The 18,905-nt window shown below is 49.3% G+C and overlaps 1 protein-coding gene across 2 annotated transcripts in view; it reads right to left on the reverse strand.

The window, feature by feature from the left end:
* Window positions 1-3,160: 3,160 nt before the first annotated feature.
* Window positions 3,161-18,905, reverse strand: part of WDR93 (WD repeat domain 93) — a 51,516-nt gene continuing 35,771 nt past the window's right edge. Inside the window, exons 10-17 of one of the 2 annotated variants that reach the window (XM_011948307.1) lie at window positions 17,430-17,500; window positions 16,748-16,834; window positions 14,628-14,747; window positions 13,004-13,133; window positions 10,391-10,454; window positions 8,510-8,666; window positions 8,008-8,203; window positions 3,161-3,501 (exon numbers count right to left, since the gene is read on the reverse strand). In XM_011948307.1, coding sequence (XP_011803697.1) covers window positions 3,402-3,501; window positions 8,008-8,203; window positions 8,510-8,666; window positions 10,391-10,454; window positions 13,004-13,133; window positions 14,628-14,747; window positions 16,748-16,834; window positions 17,430-17,500 — 925 coding nt within the window. In that variant the 3' untranslated portion in view covers window positions 3,161-3,401. Of the gene's footprint in view, window positions 3,502-8,007; window positions 8,204-8,509; window positions 8,667-10,390; window positions 10,455-13,003; window positions 13,218-14,627; window positions 14,748-16,747; window positions 16,835-17,429; window positions 17,501-18,905 lie in introns of both variants that reach the window. The other variant, XM_011948306.1, reaches the window with a different exon arrangement.

Genomic DNA, 18,905 nt, shown 5'->3' on the forward strand with positions numbered 1-18,905 from the left:
TGTGTGGAGGCGGGGCTGTGTGTGTGTGTGGTGGTGGGGCTGTGTGTGTGGAAGTGGGACTGTGTGTGTGTGGAGGCGGGGCTGTGTTTGTGTTGAGGCTGGGCTGTGCGTGTGTGTGTGGTGGCAGGGCTGTGTGTGTGTGGAGACGGGGCTGTGTGTCTGTGTGGTGGCTGGGCTGTGTGTGTGCAGGGGAGTGGTGAGGCCCTGTTTGTGAAATAATGTTCCTAAAGCACACCGGCCACCAGTGTCATGGTGAGCAGGGAATCAGCTTCTGCTTGTGGACCACACGTGCCACTCCACGTTGAGACAGGGATGTGTGGTGCTGTGTGGCTGTGTAGAGGTGTGGATGCTGTGTGGAGGTGAGGATGCTGTGTGGAGGTGTGGAGGTGTGGATGCTGTGTGGAGGTGTAGAGGTGTGGATGCTGTGTGGAGGTGTGGATGCTGTGTGGAGGTGTGGATGCTGTGTGGATGCTGTGTGGATGCTGTGTGGAGGTGTGGATGCTGTGTGGAGGTGTGGATGCTGTGTGGATGTGTGGAGGTGTGGATGTTGTGTGGATGTATAGAGGTGTGGATGCTGTGTGGATGCTGTGTGGAGGTGTGGATGCTGTGTGGAGGTGTGGAGGTGTGGATGCTATGTGGATGTGTGGAGGTGTGGCTCCTGTGTAGAGGTGTGGAGGCTGTGTGGATGTATAGAGGTGTGGATGCTGTGTGGATGTGTAGAGGTGTGGATGTTGTGTGGATGTATAGAGGTGTGGATGCTGTGTGGAGGTGTGGATGCTATGTGGATGTGTAGAGGTGTGGATGTTGTGTGGATGTATAGAGGTGTGGATGCTGTGTGTGTGTATAGAGGTGTGGATGCTGTGTGGAGGCTGTGTGGAGGTGTGGATGTGTGGAGGTTTGGGTTCTATGTGGAGGTATGAATGCTGTGTGGATGTGTGGATGGTGCACCTGGGCACTGGTTTGCCTTACTCTAGTTCCAACAGTCCCTGAGAAGACTTAAGGCTGTTTCTTTGTTTTGTTTTGTTTTGTTTTGTTTGTTTTTTTGTTTTTTCAGACAGAGTCTTGCTCTGCTCTGTCGCCCAGGCTGGAGTGCAGTGGCTCAATCTTGGCTCACTGCAAGCTCCACCTCCTGGGTTCATGCATTTTCCTGCCTCAGCCTCCCAAGTAACTGGAACTACAGGTGCCTGCGACCATGCCCGGCTAATTTTTTGTATTCTTGGTAGAGATGGGGTTTCACCGTGTTAGCCAGGATGGTCTCGATCTCCTGACCTCGTGATCCCCCTGCCTCGGCCTCCCAAAGTGCTGTGATTATAGGCGTGAGCCAGTGCGCCTGGCCGACATAAGGTTCTTGATGTTTCCGTGGGGTCTGTCACCCAGAAGGCAAGGATCTCTTTCGGGTCCACAGGCATGGCCAGCTCTGCCTGGGGCTGCATAGGCGGAGGTCACTGGAGCCCTGGCAGCCCAGCCTACCAGCTGGGGAGTGCCAGCCTAGTGCTGACCAGCCCTGGTTCCTTCTCCCTCGTCCTGCTGGTGGGACCCGGCACATAAGACGCCTTGTGAATGCCTCAGCTTCTCTCTCCCCACCTGCTCTCCCCTCACACGCTGGGAAAGGAGAAGGTGGCCAGGTGTGGGCAGCACGTGTCTTGGCAGAGGGTGGGCGGGGCTCCCTGCTGGCTCTCCTAGGCCAGGTGCCTCTGTTGTCTGCCTGCTCAGCATCCCTCCTGCCTTCCTCCCTCATGGCCGTGTCATTTCCTTTCCCCAGAGAGCTCTTCCCCTGTCAGTCCTTGGTTTGGGGGTGGCAAGACCTCTCCCTCCTTCCAGGGATGGACACCTGCTGCAGGCCTGACCATCATTACAGTGAGCGGTTCAGGAAAGAGACCACATGCAGGCCAGTGAGGAGCAGGCTCAGGGCTTCGCCAGCACTATTAGGAAGGGGTGGTCCACCGGGTGCTTCTAGTGCCATCCAAGCGGAAGGCCTGCCTGAAGGGGGAATTGGAACTGAGAGGCGGGGGGAGACTCCAGCCACGCCGAGAGCATGACTCCTGAACGGCTAAGTTATCTGAGCCAACACATCCCCTTTTTGCTAAGGTAGTTTGTGTTGGGTTTCTAGCATTTGCTATGGAGAAGCCCATGGGGACTTGACACAGGCTGTTCTACGCTGTCTCACCTGAGTCTCAGTTCCCTTCTTTGTAAAATGGGGATAACATCTGTGTTTCACAAGGTTGCTTAAAGCTTAAGTGGAAAATACACTAACCACAGAAATGTTGGTTCCCCATCACCTTTAGGTGGTGTGTAAACCAAGACCATCTTCCTAAGTTCTCCTCCCTCATCTCCAGAGAGCTGCCAGAGCACCTGTTGTACAGAGGGAATTACTGTCAAGAGCTATGTTGGTGGCTATATTTCATTCCCATGGTGGGGTGTGGAGAGGGCCAGAGTGTCTCCAGGCAGGGATCCTTTCATCCAGGGGGACAGTCAGCCAACCAGCATCAGTGCCACACGAGAGGTGTCTGGCCAACAAGGAATGTGGTGTGTGACCCAGGGAGGAAGTGGATGGGGCCGCAAAAGCAGCAGCCATCACAAACTCTATGTGCAGTCACCCTCCCAGGTAGTTTCTCACCCAAGAAATCAAGCAGGCCTAGGACCAGGCTGGGACACTTGATCCCCCTCAGCCTCCAAGGTTCCACACAGTGTCCTCGCGAATCCCTTGGGCTGCTGGGGACCCCTCCATCTGGTTTTTCTGGGAGGACAGTTTCTAGAGAAGAGCAAGGCGTCTCTCTGCCCAGCCGCCTGTAGCGTTCCCAGGCCAGCAGGCCGGGGCAGCAGTGGCCCAGCTCCCGCCTGCCGCCTCTCCCTCCCACTCTGCCTCTCATACCTGTGTGGCCTCAGGCCCTTATGCCACCACCCTGAGCCTCAGCTCCTCCAAACTATTCTATAAAGGTGTGAGCCAGCCGGGGGAGGGAGAAGTGGGTGGGGAGAACACAGGGCCTCACTGTTGCTAGTGGGTGGGGCATCTTGCTCATCTGAGGACAGTGGCTCTCCAGGGCCTAGGAGGTGAGTGGTCCTCACCAGGCCAAGGACTCTGGTTGAAACCGTCATCTGGGCCCTGCTGGGGTTTGGACTGGGTGGGAATGATGGGTTATATACCACAGCAACGTGAGAGTCTGGAGACAATATCACTGTTTATTTGGGTGACACATCTGCCTGCCTGAGGCTCTGACAAGAGGCTTAGTGGTTGAAAGTCCCCCAGATTATACTTTTCCCCTTGCTGGCTCTGCAGAGGCCCCAGACTCCGAGTGCAGGCCTGTGGAGCTCTGGCTCTGTCACACTTCTCTTGGCCTCAGCGTCCTGGGAACGCCTGCCTAGTGGCTGAAACCTCCTTTTCAGAGAGGGCGGTGGCAGCCTCACTTCTTGAAGCTCTCTTTCTGGAGCAACAAGGAGTACCTCTGAAGCCGGGCCCAGTGCTCCTGCTCCTTCTCTGGGTTCTTCTCCAGCTTCCGATAGCTGAGGACCACACAACTGTGATGAGAGGAATCTCCCCTCACTTCCCCAGTTCCTGAGCCCCCAGGGCAGAGCTCGACTACCCTCTGCTCCTCTGAGAAACTCTAAGAGGACACTCCTACACCACCTCTGTGTCCTCAGGACTCGGCCTGGTACACAGCAGGTGCTCAGAAAGCCTTTCCTGGAGGAATGATGGGTCTAGCATTCTAACCTGTGAGGTGCATGTGGGTAGACAGGATGGTGAACTGAGGAACTAAAAGGCTATTTGCAAACAAGCTGTGGTATTACACACAACGGAACATTCAGACTGAAAAGGAAGACATTCTGACACATGCTCCACCATGGATGACTCTTGAGGACATTACGCTGAGTGAAATACACCAGTCACAAAAAGACACTTTTTGTGATGCTTAGCAGGGTGGAGGGGGCTGTCGGTGGGGTTGTGGTGGGGAAGGGGGTGCAGCTGAATGACGTTAAAATGCTTAGGCAAACAGGAAGAGCAGTCCTCTGGGGGAGAAAGACAATGACCATAGCTTTGATTTGTTTTGAGGCTCTGCACATGGGACATCTATCTGGAGATAAGATTTTAATTAATTAATTACATTAATTAATTTATTTATAGATGTAGATGTAGAGATGGGGTCTCACCGTGTTGCTCAGGCTAATCTTGAACTCCTGGCCTCAAGTGATCCTCCAACTTAGTCTCCCAAACTGCTGGGATTACAGGCGTGAGCCACAGTACCTGGCTGGTAATGTTCAACTTTTCACAAAGATAGTGAATGCTATCTTAAAAATGTATTGGAGGTCGGGTGCGGTGGCTCATGCTTGTAATCCCAGCACTTTGGGAGGCCGAGGCGGGTGGATCACAAGGTCAAGGGATGGAGACCATCCTGGCTAACATGGTGAAACCCCGTCTCTACTAAAAAATACAAAAATTAGCTGGGCATGGTGGCATATGCCTGTAGTCCCAGCTGCTCGGGAGGCTGAGGCAGGAGAATTGCTTGAACCTGGGAGGCAGAGGTTGCAGTGAGCCGAGATTGTGCCCCTGCACTCCAGCCTGGCGACAGAGCAAGACTCCATCTCAAAAAAAAAAAAAAAAAGAAAGAAAGAAAAAGAAAAAGTATTGGAGATATGTTTTATATTTAGTTTTATATAACTGGTTATATGAATATATTTAACACTGGAGAAATTCCTTCACTGTCTCAGAACCAAGCAAGATGCACCGTATTTTGTGTTCATTTGCCTCTTAAAGGAAAGGGCTGAAGATAAAGTAGCAATGTATTTTTGACCTTAACTCTGCCAATCTAAGTAGAATTCCCTGTATCTAAAATGGTTTGTTTTAGGCTGAGAATGGTGGCTCACATCGATAGTCCCAGAACTTTGTAAGGCCAAGGTGGGAGGCCAAGGTGGGAGGGTCGCTTGAGCCTAGGAGTTCAAGACCAGCCTGGGCAACATAGGGAGACCCTGTTTCTACAAAAAAATAAAAAAATTAGCTGGGTGTGGTGGTGCATGCCTTTGGTCCCAGTTGCTCCTGAGGCAGGAGTTGCCTGAGCCCAGGAAGTCAAGGCTGCAATGAGCTGTGATTGGACCACTGCACTCCAGCCTGGATGACCCTGTCTCAAAAAATAGATAAAACAAAAATAAAATAAATCCCTTTTACTTATTGAAAGAGAATAGAATATTTAACACTTTTTTTATCGTTCTGTTGCCCAGGCTGGAGTGCAATGGCACGATCTCGGCTTACTGCAACCTCTACCTACCTAGTTCAAGCAGTTCTCCTACCTCAGCCTCCTGAGTAGCTGGGATTATAGGTGCCCGCCACCAGGCCCGGTTAATTTTTATACTTTTAGTAGGGACGGGGTTTCACCATTTTGGCCAGGCTGGTCTCGAACGCCTGACCCTCAGGTGATCCGCACGCCTTAGCCTCCCAAAGTGCTGGGATTACAGGAGTGAGCCACCGCGCCCGGCCAATTTAACACTTTTTAAAAAAGTAATCTATACATTTGCTGCTTTTAAATAAAATCAGGCCAGGCATGGTGGCTCACGTCTGTAATCTCACCATTTTGGGAGGCTGAGGCAGGCAGATAACCTAAGGTCAAGAGTTCAAGACCAACCTGGCCAACATGGTGAAACCCCATCTCTACTAAAAATACAAAAATTAGCCGGCTGTGGTGGCGCATGCCTGTAATCCCAGCTACTCGGGAGGCTGAGGCAGGAGAATCGCTTGAACCCAGGAGGCAGAGGTTGCAGTGAGCCCAGATTGCACCACTGCACTCCAGCCTGGGCGACAAGAGCGAAACTCCGTCTCAAAAAAACAAAAAACAAAAAAACCCTCCCTGTGAAGAATAGCTGAACATTCTTAGAGAGGGCCAATGTCAACCATCGCCTTCTTCATTGTCTCTCTCTCTCCCCAGAGACTCATGAGACCATATTCGTCTCCTGACAAATAGGCACATTTCGCTCCAGGAGGTATACAGAGCCTCCCAGGGACCCACACTACAACGCAGGAAGGACTGGAACACCCCTGTTAAGTGCAGGTATGAGCTGGGAAGCAGAGAGGAGCTATGGTGCCACCTAGTGGCACATGTTTAGAATTTTCCCAGGCATGAACTTAGATTAGCAGGGAGCCACCATCATGGTCATATCTACCATTTACTGAGCAACCACTCTGTGCCTGCTACTTTCCATGTATCATCCCACTTAATACTTCAAGCCCAAAAAATCAGCCATCATTAAAATGGTCAGAACACAGCCTGGCATCTCACAGGTGCACAATATGTGTTTTTTGACTGAATGAGGAAACAGCCTCTGACAGGCTAAGTAACTCGCCCAAGGGCTCATTCTAAGTGGTAGTGTCAGAATCAAACTCAGGTCTGTTTGGCTCCAGACCTGCATATCTTAACCATTCTACTTCAATCCTCCCTGAGTAAAGAGTCTACATAGAGAAAGGGGGAAACAGTCGTGAAGGGACATTATGGTGATTGGAGAGATCACAGAATCTCAGAGGTCACATTACATATATAGGGACATCGAGGCCCTGGAAGGAAAGGAGCCTGCCAGAGCCACCTAATTCTGTAATGGCAGGCCCGGGATGAGGATCCAGGGCTCCAGTGATGACCCCAATCCACCCAAATGTGTGGTCAGATCACAAAAGGAATCATCAACAAGGATTTGCAAATCCCCAGAAATTTGTTGTGGGATGGATTAGAAGAGACACCTATTTCTCCAGAACGGCCTGAGTACTGTGCCTTATGCTTTGATAGCAGAAAGGAGGGCAAGAAAATGGTGCTTGCAGGATTAGGGAGAGTGGGAAGAGGAAGGAGAAGAGGAGAAACACATGCATCACGGTTTATCTGAATGATGGGTAAAAGAAAGGGGGCTTAGATCATGGGTTGGCAGATATTTTCTGTAAAGGCCCACATGTAAATAATTTAGACATTATAGGTCACGCTGTCTCCTCTACAGCCTTCAATCCTGCCGTAGCACACAGTAGCCATAGATAATACATAAACAAGTGAGTATGGCTGTGTTCAAATAAAACCTTATTTACAAAACCAGGCAGTGGACTGGATATGGCCCATATAGTTTGCCAATCCCATCTTAATGATTGTGTCTAATAACCCAAACATACTTTGTTCCTTTTTTTTTTTTTTTTTGAGGCAGGGCCTGACTGTCACCCGGGCTGGAATGCAAAGGCACCATCTCGGCTCACTGCAGCCTCCGCCTCCCAGGTTCAAGGGCTCAACTTCCAGAGAAGCCGGGACAAAAGGCATGTGCTACCATACCCAGCTAATTTTGTGTTTTTTGTAGAGATGGGGTTTTGCCATGTTGGCCAGGCTGGTCTCGAACTCCTGAGCTCAAGCAATCTGCCCGCCTCAGCCTCCCAAAGTGCTGGGATTACAAGTGTGAGCCACTGCGCCTGGCCTAAACATACTTTTAAGAGGGACTTGAGAAAGTTAAAAAGATGGTCTTGACAGGAAGAAAACACCAGCTGGAAGCCCTTCTTTTCTCCCAGCCTGAATTAATGACTCCTTTTCTACCAATCCACATGTGAGGTGGAGTGCAGCTCATGCACTATCATGGGGTAGAACCCTTCACTTAGGGGAAATTTCTTTTTTTGAGACAGAGTCTTGATCTGTCGCCTAGGCTGGAGTGCAGTGGTGCGATCTTGGCTCACTGCAACCTCTGCCTGCCAGGTTCAAGCAATTCTCCTGCCTCAGCCTCCCGAGTAGCTGGGATTACAGGCGTGTGCCAGCACGCCCGGCTAATTTTTGTATTTTTAATAGAGACAGGGTTTCGCCATGTTGACCAGGCTGGTCTTGAACTCCTGACCTCAGGTGATCCACCTGCCTTGGCCTCCCAAAGTGCTGGGATTAAAGGCGTGAGCCACCATGCCCGGCCAGCGGAAATTTCAATGCTGAAAGGATTTACCATAAAACAAACTCCACTATGCCTCAATCCAGACACAACCTCAGATGTGGGAGGGGGTGAAGACACAGAACTCTTTACCTCTTCTGGAGGAAACGCTCACATCTTTTCTCCAATGACAGTGCTTGGGGGAAGGCCATGTTATCCAAGTCCCTTTGAGGAATGATGCAATTTTTTGAGATACTTTCCAGGAGTGGGCAGGCCTCAAAATTAAAATAGAAAACAGAATATTGGATTCCAGCATCGTCGGTAGACTCAGTTTCATGTGAATAGTCTCCTGTGACAAGACAAGAACACCATGTTCTGTGCAGCAATCACTTTCTCGGTGGACTTTGTGGTCCAGGTGAGCATGTGGGGGCTGCTCTCTGCTTATAAAGGCTGGGTCATCTGGGTTGAGCTGTGACTTCAGAAAGAAGACCCTGCTGGCATTTTATCGAAGTGTGCTGTGAGGACTGAGCTGCGGTTCACTTTGGCCTATGATGGAGGGGGCACAGAGTGGGGAAGAGATCGGAGGAGCTCTCTCTGTGAGGGAACTAAGTCAGGGGAATGGTCAGTGGGCATCAGCCCTGGTCCCTTTCCGTACCTCGGAGCAGGAAACATGGATGGTCTGGAGACACAGCAAACATTGGCTTCCAGGGGACCTCCAGAGGAAAGGCTCCCGGGGGGGCAAAGGCACAGATGATTTCACGCTTGGCCACATCCATAAGGCACACAGAGCCATTCTTGGAAAAGATGAGCACCTGGGAAGCAAATAGATGGTGAGTGGGGACTTCTACTGGACACTGTCCCTCACAGGAAGGTCGAGTGTAGAGGTCACCCCAGTAAGAAATGAGAGAAGCAGCTGGACATAAAACCTCTTGGGCCCCAGCCTCTGGATCCATCCAGGGCTGCTGGGGACCTGCACACACATGTATGCTGGCTCCTCCGCAGTCCCCCTCAGCCAACAGGCCCTCCTCCACATGCTGTCTGCTCCAGGGCGATACATTCCTCCGCCTTTTCCCTGACCTCTCTTCCAAGCTCTCTGCATCTCTGCTGAAGAGCTCACCCTCCATGTGGCCAAAATTCAGTTTCTTACCTGTGCTCCCAATTCCTTTCCTTCCCACTGCCTCAGGGACCTTGCTCAATCTAACAGTCCCTCCTGGCCTGAGATCCGAGCTGGGGATGCTCTCCTGCCTGGGCTCTTTCCTCTCTGTAGTGAACATATTAAACTCATCCCATCCTTAGAAAGCCCACTTTGATCCGACATCCTCCTCCAGCTGCCATACCACTTTACCCTCCCCAGCACAAGAGGGTCTCTCCGCACCCTGTCCACTGCCCGACCTCCTGCGTCTGTCTCCAGCCTCAGCCACTTGTCTCCACCATGCTCTTAGTTTTTCTGCAGCACAGGACACTGTTCTCACTTTCTTCAGACTCTCCTCTGCTTGCAGGACTGTCCCCATGCAGTTTTCCCTGGGGCCCCTCTCAGTCACTTTGTGAACTGATTTTCCAGGTCCTGTAAGTGATGGTAGTGCCCATGGGAACCTCTTCTCTATTCACTCCCTCTCCTTAACTAGGGGAACCTGCTGTACCCCCTACTTCAACCACCACTCACTAACTGTACCTGGCTGGTGAGCATGGAATCTACATTTTCAGCCCTGGGCTCTCTGGGAGCCCCCCCTGGGGGTCCTATAGGCCCCTCACCCTCTGCAGGGCCACATCAGGAATCACAGACTTTCTCTCCAGGCCTGCAGTGGGCCCTGTAAGGACTGGGGAGTCAGCTCTGCAAGTGAGGATCAACCGTGCGCGCTTCCCTCTCCTTTGGCAACAGCCACAGGTAGCCCAGAATGTGGAGTCCATCTCTGAACTGAGATCTCTCAACTCTCCATCCCTGCTCTAAACGTGCTGTTCCCATTCTCTGACCTCTCTGTTTTGAGCGCCATCCCACACAGGGACATATCTGTATCGTTCTGCCCAGTGTACAGGACCTTCCATGGTCTGGCCCACCTGTCTTCCCACCCCAGCCTCCTCCCTCTCCACATTCCACAGCAATCTCATGTGGCAGGTGCTGGAACTTCCTGCAGTGCCTGGGACACACATAGTGCTCTCTTGCCTCCATGGTGTTGCCTTCTCAACTGCTCTGGCTCAGCTCAGCTGTCACCTCCTCCAGAAAACACAGTCCTGCCCTGCTGCCAACTTCTGCAGGTTGAGTTAGGTGACTCCTCTCTCTATTCCATGAATCCATTAAAAAATTCCTATTACAGCCTTTCTCATGTTCTAGGGCAGCTGTCTGGTGACTTCTCTGTCTTCCCAAATGAGCTGTGTGCTCCATGAAGGCAGGTTCTTTCTCTATTTGTAAGCCCGAAAGCTAGTCCAGTGCCTAACACATAACAGGCCTTCAATAAGCATTTTCTAAAGGATAGATGGACACATTCACACATTCAAATCAGAGGCATGGGGCATTCACAGAGAGGCATGGGGAACCTACCATGCCAGGTAAGGCTGGGACTGGGGCCACTGCACAGATGGTTTTATCCAGGTGCTTTACAGGCCTATAGGACAGAAAACACACAGGCATTCTCCTACTTTAAGAGTTTAAAAGTTTTGATATCCTCTTCTGGGCATGTATCCTGGGGAAATTCAGAGAAATCAGGAAATATGTGAGGAGGGTGTTCATATTCCAAAAAATTAGGAACAATCCAAATATCTATTAGGAGGATGCTTAAGTCATTGTGGTATATTATACAATGAAATATAATACAGTAATGAAAAGAAAAGAACTGGAGCTACATTTATCAACATGTATGGCTGTTGTGAACAATGTTGCAAAGCAATATGCAGAATAAATACCATTGAAAAACAAGTTGGAGGCTGGGTGCAGTGGCTCACACCTGTAATCCAAGCACTCTGGGGGCCAAGCACTTTAAGCCCAGGAGCCCAAGACCAGCCTGGGCCACAGAGGGAAAACCCTGTCTCAAACCAAACTGAAAGGAAGGAAGGAAGGAAGGAGGGAAGGAAGGAAGGAAGGAAGGAAGGGAGGGAGGGAGGGAGGGAGGGAGGAAGGAAGGAAAGAAGGAAGGAAGGAAGACATATAGAATATGGTTCCCTTTATAAGTTTCCTAAATATGCAAAGCTAAATAATGTACTGTCTAGAGATACAGTCATACAAATGTGGCTACTTCTTTTTCTTTTTTAATAATTTTTTTTTCTTTTCACAGAGAAGGGATCTCACTATGTTACCCAGGCTGGTCTTGAACTCCTGAGCTTAAGTGGTCCTCCCACCTTGGACTCCCAAAGTGCTGGGATTACAGGTGTGACCCACTGTGCCTGGCCTAAATGTGGTTAATTCTTAAAGGAGAGCAAAGGAATGATGAATTTATAAAAATGGTGTGGTAGATTGAAAAGCAATTGGTTGTATTTGGCAGTGACTCTCATCAAAAGATGGAGTCTGTTTTTCTACTGCTCGAATGTGGGCATGGACGTGGGATGTGCTTTGCCCCATGGGTCATTAGCAAATGCAACATAAGCAAAAGCTTGGAAAGCATTTGTGTGCTAGGGTTGCCCTTTCCTGCTGCTGGGAGCCCTTAGACTACCATGTGAGGAGGCCTGTACTAGTCTGCAGGAGAGACCATGAGGAAAACCGAGGTGCCCTGGCCAATAACCTGCCAACTGCCAGGTGTGTGAGTGAAGCCATCTTAGAAGAGCTGCAAGCTGCCTGAAGGCACATTTGAGAGCCCAGGTGAGACCAGTAGAAGAAATGGACTGAGTCCAGCCTAAATTGCTGACCTACAGACTCAAGGACTAAACAATGACTATTTTCTTAAACCATTAAGTTTTGGGGTGGTTTGTTATTTAGCATTAGGTAATTAATAAGGTGTTTGGGGTGGAGCAAGAAGGACTGATGAGGGAGAGCCATACAGGGAGCCCAGATGGAACTGGAGATTATCGATTTCCAACGGCTACAGGGGAGTTGATCTCACTATTCTTCATTACACACACACACGTACACACATGCACACACACACACACATTATACAGTTTCATTTGCATGCATTAAATATTTTTAAATGTTTAAAAGAGAGAGAGATCCCTGGGGAAACTGATGGACGGTTACTGTGGGAGAAATGAGCCTCTTCTTGGTGTATGGGATAGAAAGGATGTTGTCTTAATCCATTTTCTTTTTTTTTTTTTTTTTGAGGCGGAGTCTCGCTCTGTTGCCCGGACTGGAGTGCAGTGGCCGGATCTCAGCTCACTGCAAGCTCCGCCTCCCGGGTTTAGGCCATTCTCCTGCCTCAGCCTCCCGAGTAGCTGGGACTACAGGCGCCCGCCACCTCGCCCGGCTAGTTTTTTTGCATTTTTAGTAGAGACGGTTAGCCAGGATGGTCTCGATCTCCTGACCTCGTGATCCGCCCGTCTCGGCCTCCCAAAGTGCTGGGATTACAGGCTTGAGCCACCGCGGCCGGCCGTCTTAATCCATTTTCTATTGCTTATAACAGAATACCTAAAATTGGATAATGTGTAAAGAAAAGGAATTTATTTCTTACAGTTCTGGAGGCTGAGAAGTCCAAAGTCAAGGATCCACAGCTGGTGAGAGCCTTCTTACTGGTGGGGACTCTAGAGAGTTCCGAGATGGCATAGGGTGTGACATGGTGAGGGAGTTGAGTGTGCTCATGTTCTAGCTCAGGTATCTCTTCCTTTTCTTATAAAGCTACCATTTCTACTCCCATGATACCCATTAATCCATTTACCTATTAATCCACTGATGCATGAGTGGGTTAACCCGTTCATATGGGAAGAGCCTTCATGATCCAATCAGCTCCTAAAGGCCCCACCTCACGGTACTGCCACAGTGGGGATTAAGTTTTAACATGAGTTTTGGAGGGGATAGTCAAACCATAGCAGATGTGCCATCATACAATTTTGTTAGAAAAAATTGTAATATATATATGACATTGGCGATCTTCAGAAACTCACCAGGAGAGTGATGACTATACAAAAGGTAGACTGTAGTCAGAGAGGCTGTCAGATTTTACTATTAAATAGCAATTAAAATAATCTGTCTGGCTGATTATTTACCCCGTCCGGCCCTCAAGTTACTGACCTCTCAACAAGCACACTGATGGTGGGTCCTTGGGTCCCACTAGCCTCCAACAGATGGAGGGAGGCATCTGTGCACAGCACCACACATTTCATTTGGGATTTCACTGGACCTTCAGGATACATATTCTGTCCTTTGTGGACCAAGAAGTATTTTAGGAAGTGAATGCTTTGGCAGAAACATCCCTGAGGAAGAGCAGCGACCCCAAGAGGGAATCCTGGAGAAAGTAATCACACAAGCCGGTCAGAAAAGGGGATGAGGAGGGCGCCATGGGCACAGGGGCTGTGACCAGCAAGTGTGTGAGGGACTTGTAGGATGTGAAGGCAAAATCAAGCAATGAGCACCCTGTGAGAGCAAACCAGTAAACCCAGTGCCCTATGGGAGAGAAAAGCACCCTGCAGGGGAATGCTGCTGTGTCTGGAGAGGAACTGGGGAGGGGGAGAAGCAAGAACATGGAGGAGGGCAGGGTCAGCACTGGAATGGAAGGAAGCTACAACCCAGCCAGGGACTGAGGCACAGCTGACCATGGGATGCAAAGGCATACGGGCAGGGGGAGGCACAGCTGTTTCAGAAGGCAGTGTGTGTGTGTGTGTGTGTGTGTGTGTGGCCAAACAAGAACTTAATATCCAGAAAAAAATGAAAACAAGCTATTTTGGTCAAGGGCTTATGAAATCATCATCATTCTTCTTTCCTTGAAATATCTTTTGCTTCTGTAATAATGCTGTTGGTTCAATAAATAAAATAAAGGAGGGTCTTTAGTGGTGTTTATCTTGGCAGTGTGTGGGGAAAATATCCTCCAAAGTTGAAATAATCACTGCATTCTTCAGAAAGTGATAGCCAAGTGAAGAAGGCAATTTGCTAGCTTGACAGATGCCTCCCTGAGAACAGTCAGCTCCCTGGTCTGATCACAAGCTACTCAACAAACAGGGTACTATCTCTGATGCTCTGCACCTGCCAGGAGGGCTGCCCAGTGAAGGTGGCCCACCTCCACTCTCTAGGAAAATACATCTCCACCTGCAAAATGGCAAACCACTGAGTTATTAATGAGCTGCTTCCCTAGAGGCTGATGAATTTAGGAAGCAGTATCATTGATTTCTGTATCTGCAAAGCTGGACCCAGGACCCTAGAACTCCACCACAGTGCCACTCATCCAGAATAGCTAATGGTCTCACTTTGACTGCTTTATAGGTCTCTTAACTCCAATACAATAGAGTTCCTGCTGACTGGGAATGGAGGGGAATAGCAGGGAAGAAGACTCACTTATTTAGAGCTTGGGAGCTGGGGGAAGGAGGAGGGCTGAGGTCACCGTGATCACCTGTACTGTGCCAGACATACTTATTCACTGGAGTGCAAGAATGAAGGCAATGGTCACACTTCCAGAGCCTAGTACAGTGCCAGGCTCAGTCACTCAATAAACACATGGGCAGTGGGAAGCATTAGCACATATTATATCCAATAAATGTTTGTTGAATAAATGAACGAGAGGAGAGCAGGACCAGTTCTCCAAGGTGACTTTAAGAACACAGAGGTAACAGAAGGCCCCAGGGCCTGTGGGAATTCTAGAGCTCCCAGACTCATTGCCCAGAGTCCTACCCAGGTACTAGGTAGAAAGGCAGGGAGGGCTCACCTTTGGCCAGGTCCCACAGCGTGAGCACACCATCCTCGCAGGCCAGCACCAGGTAGGAGGAGGAGCAGCTGAGCTGAGAGACTGCAATGGGCGCAGCACAGGGCCACACACCCTCGGGGTCTAGGGGCAAGGACAATACTCAACCGGTTCCCCCCAGACTCTGCACCTATCCATCACTTCTACCTGGACAACCTGTGACTCAAACTGGTCTGCCTGTTCAGGGAATGGGAACCAGGAACACCTGTCTGGACTCACCATCTTCCTTCTCTGGACTCACCTACATATTCTCCTTGCCTAGGATGATAAGATAATGTCACACTGCTATTGCTCCACAGCTAATGTTTAATGACTATGTCCTAGGTGCTAGATACTGTGTTAGGCACTTTACACACATAATTTCATTGCATTCTCACAAGGGTTCTATGAAGTAGGTCCTATTAGTATCCTCTTTTTAAAGATGAGGAGACTGCCGGGCGCGGTGGCTCAAGCCTGTAATCCCAGCACTTTGGGAGGCCGAGACGGGCGGATCACGAGGTCAGGAGATCGAGACCATCCTGGCTAACACGGTGAATCCCTGTCTCTACTAAAAAATGCAAAAAAACTAGCCGGGCGAGGTGGTGGGCGCTTGTAGTCCCAGCTACTCGGGAGGCTGAGGCAGGAGAATGGCGTAAACCCGGGAGGCGGAGCTTGCAGTGAGCTGAGATCTGGCCACTGCACTCCAGCCTGGGCGACAGAGCGAGACTCCGTCTCAAAAAAAAAAAAAAAAAAAAGATGAGGAGACTGAGGCAGAGAAGTGACTTGCTCAAGGCCATACAGTCAGTATAGAAGGAGATTAGAAGCCAGGTTGCCTGGGAAAGGGATGGAGGAAAAGAAACTCCTCCTTTGTGAATTTTTTAATGTTACTTTTGAAGTGTAATATAAAGTATAACAAGTGTACAGTTCAAGGAATATTCACAAAGCAAACTTGCTCATGTAACTGCTTCCATTAATTTTTGTGTGTGTGTGTGTGACGGGGCCTCACTCTGTCACCCTGGAGTGCAGTGGTGTGATCTTGGCTCACTGCAGCCTCAACCTCCTGGGCTCAAGTGATCCTCCTGGCCCAGCCTCCTGAGTAGCTGGGACTACAGGCTCATGCCGCCTTGCTTGGTTATTTTTTGTAGAAACAGGCTCTCGCTATGTTGCCCAGACTGGTTTCAAACTCCTGGGCTCAAGAGATCCACCTGCCTCTGCCTCCCAAAGTGCTGGGATTACAGGCGTGAGCCACCACGCCTGGTCACCTCCATAAATTTGTAAAACAACAACAACCTGTATTTCCTTAGTGCCTTTCAATTTCAAAGAGCTTTCACATAGAGAAACTCTCTGGATTTTGCTATTTTCAACAAACTCATGCACTAGGCAACAATGGTATAATTAATTAGTTCTATGTTTTACATGAAAAATTGGTTGGGATGTGAAGCAACTGGCCTGAGGCTACATGGTTTGCAGACAGCTGGGCTAGGATTAGCACTGACCTTCTGATTCCAAGCCTACTCTCTCTCTCTCTCTATTTTATTTTATTTTATCTTTTGAGACAGTGTCGCTCTGTCATCCAGGCTGGAGTGCAGTGGTATGATCTTGGCTCACCGCAACCTCTGCCTCCCGGGTTCATGTGATTCTCCTGCCTCAAAGTCCTGAGTAGCTGAGATTATAGGCGCGTGCCACCATACCCGACTAATTTTTGTATTTTTAGGAGAGATGAGATTTCACCACGTTGGCCAGGCTGGTCTCGAACTCCTGACCTCAGGTGATCCACGTGCCTCAGCCTCCCAAAGTGCTGGGATTACAGGCATGCGCCACTGTGCCCAGCCAAGCCTACTCTCTTTTTACCTTAGCTGCTTAAGGAGCCCTGTAGACCTGACTGTAGACTTTGTCCATATTGACCTGTTGTCTTTAAGGAACATGACATTTCAGAGACAGATTCTTGGGGTCACACTATACCCATCAAGCCCCCTACTGCCTGCCTAGATCTGGTCCCTAAAGTGACACTTGATGTATGTCAGTCACATGCTCTCAGCTAAGCTGGAGAAGGACATGTCTGCAAGTCCTGAGCTTAGGTGACTCCCATCTCAGCAGTAGAGTACCAGCTTTATCCTTTAGAGTTCGGTTTAGTGAATACAGGAAGAAATTGTGACTTCTGGTCCAGTGTATACCAAGGACACAGGTCATTCCTGGGGAGGGGGGGAAAAAAAGAGAGAGAGAGAGAAAATGGGTGTTACATAATAAATATGGGTGGCCTTTGGTTTGCACAGAAGGTGTTTGCGCAAGAGGAAGCTGGTTTGAAGTCTGAAGTGGTTTGTTTTAATGGGTAGCACCCAAGAGAAGAGTGAGCTTCCCAAGAGAGAGGGACTGGGCAGCCCCATAAGGGCTGTTCCTGGGGCCCGCTCGCCTTCTTGAATAGGGAGGACAGTCTCAACTCCCCCTTGGCTGCTTTCACATCTAGAAAATTCACACCCTCTGTGTTTCAAGTAACATCTTCTGCAAGAAAAATTCATACCCAGAAGCAGCCCAGTGGATGTGGGCTCATGCCTTCTCCTATGGCAACCACTCTCTGAAGGCAGTGCCAGCCTTTGTGATCAGGGAACCTGTGCTCAAGGGCCACAGATGCAAACAGAAACTGGCAGGCTACAGCTGGCAACTGAACTCCCCTCTTCATTCCCTCCTACCATGCGAGGTTTGTTGGGGAACATCTCTGGGAGGGCTTGCTGAGGGGTTTCCCCAAGGTGACCCCTTGCTAGGACAACCACCCACTTCATGTTCATTTACCTGTGGGGCCCTTGACTTCCGTTGGCATTGCAAAGAGGCAGCTAGGAAGAAGGAAATAGAAGGTGGCTGTACTGGGAAAGAAAGAGACATGAGTCAGAGCCATGTAGACTCCCTGGCAAGGAGAGATGCTGGCAGAGTCTTGGTCCTAAAACCAGAATACATAGTTAGAATGGACCTTCCCAGGTGTACAAAGGCCATGAAGCAAATCACATTCTAGGTGCTGGTCCTGGTGGGATGTGCTGACCTTGGATGCTGGTGAGGGCGGGTTGGGTGGGGCTGGGAATCACTCCTGGGCCAGTGTGGTGTGTAGAGCTCTTGCCAGAGACAGCTGTCTTTTGGAGAGCCACTTCTGTTTTGGGGAAGATCTCCTTAAAGAGCAGACTTAGGTGATCTACATAGATGTTCTCTTATCTCAGGGGCAATGCAGCCAGTGTTGTACTGATAAACTGGGTCTCTTAAATAAAAGAGGCCCCAATTTGTAGGGTTTGCAGATTTTCATGGTGTAAATGCTCCCACAATGGACAACTAACAGTGGTTTAACAACTGGCTTGCAAAACCCTAATTATCTCACTATGCCATAGGAGCCAGCCGCAGCACACCACTGAATCTTGTCATAGTTTCAGACAGTAACAGAGAGCTGTTGTCAGGGATTAGCCTTCAGACTTTGTGTCCTGAAGTAAGAAAATTTAAGGTCCATTTGACAGCACGAGAGATTTCCCTTCCCGTGTGAGAACAGGAACATTCCTGAGATCCACAGTAGCTATGAGGAAACCTAATTCCTAAAACCAGCTCCCTCATCGATACTTCAAAGACGGGGACTCTCCAACACAATTTGGAGCTAATGAGACCTAACTGCTCACCAAGATGGGAAAGTCATATATTATAATAATTATACACCTATGCTACATTACATTTAGAAAGGCAGGAAGGAAATGGAGAAAAATTTTAGTAGTGGTGACTTTATTTGTCTTTAGGATCTTCTGTGTTATTTATTATTTATTTATATTTTTATTATTATTTTTTGAGACAGAGTCTCTCTGTCCAGGCTGGAATGCAGTGGTGTGATCTCGGCTCACTGCAGCCTCCATCTCCTGGGTTCCAGTGATTCTCTGCCTCAGCCTCCTGAGTAGCTGGAATTACAGGTGCCCGCCACCATGCCCTGCTAATTTTTGTATTTTTAGTAGAGATGGTTTTACCATGTTGACCAGGCTGGTCTCAAACACCTGGCCTCAGGTAATCCGTCTGCCTGAGACTCTCAAAGTGCTGGGATTACAGGCCTGAGCCACCGTGCCTGGCCTCTGTGTTTTTTAGACAACCAGAAAAAAAATTTTTTTTAAAGAGATGTCATATATAAAACTGAAATAAATTATATTTCTCATTTACACAGATATCCATTTCTTCTTTTAACTCCATATTATCAACCTTTGTTCTAGTTGTATAATAACAATCTCCACACAACATTTCAAAGTATCTGCT

This window comes from Colobus angolensis, unplaced genomic scaffold (genome assembly GCF_000951035.1).
Source record: "Colobus angolensis palliatus isolate OR3802 unplaced genomic scaffold, Cang.pa_1.0 Scaffold278, whole genome shotgun sequence".
Lineage (NCBI taxonomy): Eukaryota > Metazoa > Chordata > Mammalia > Primates > Cercopithecidae > Colobus > Colobus angolensis.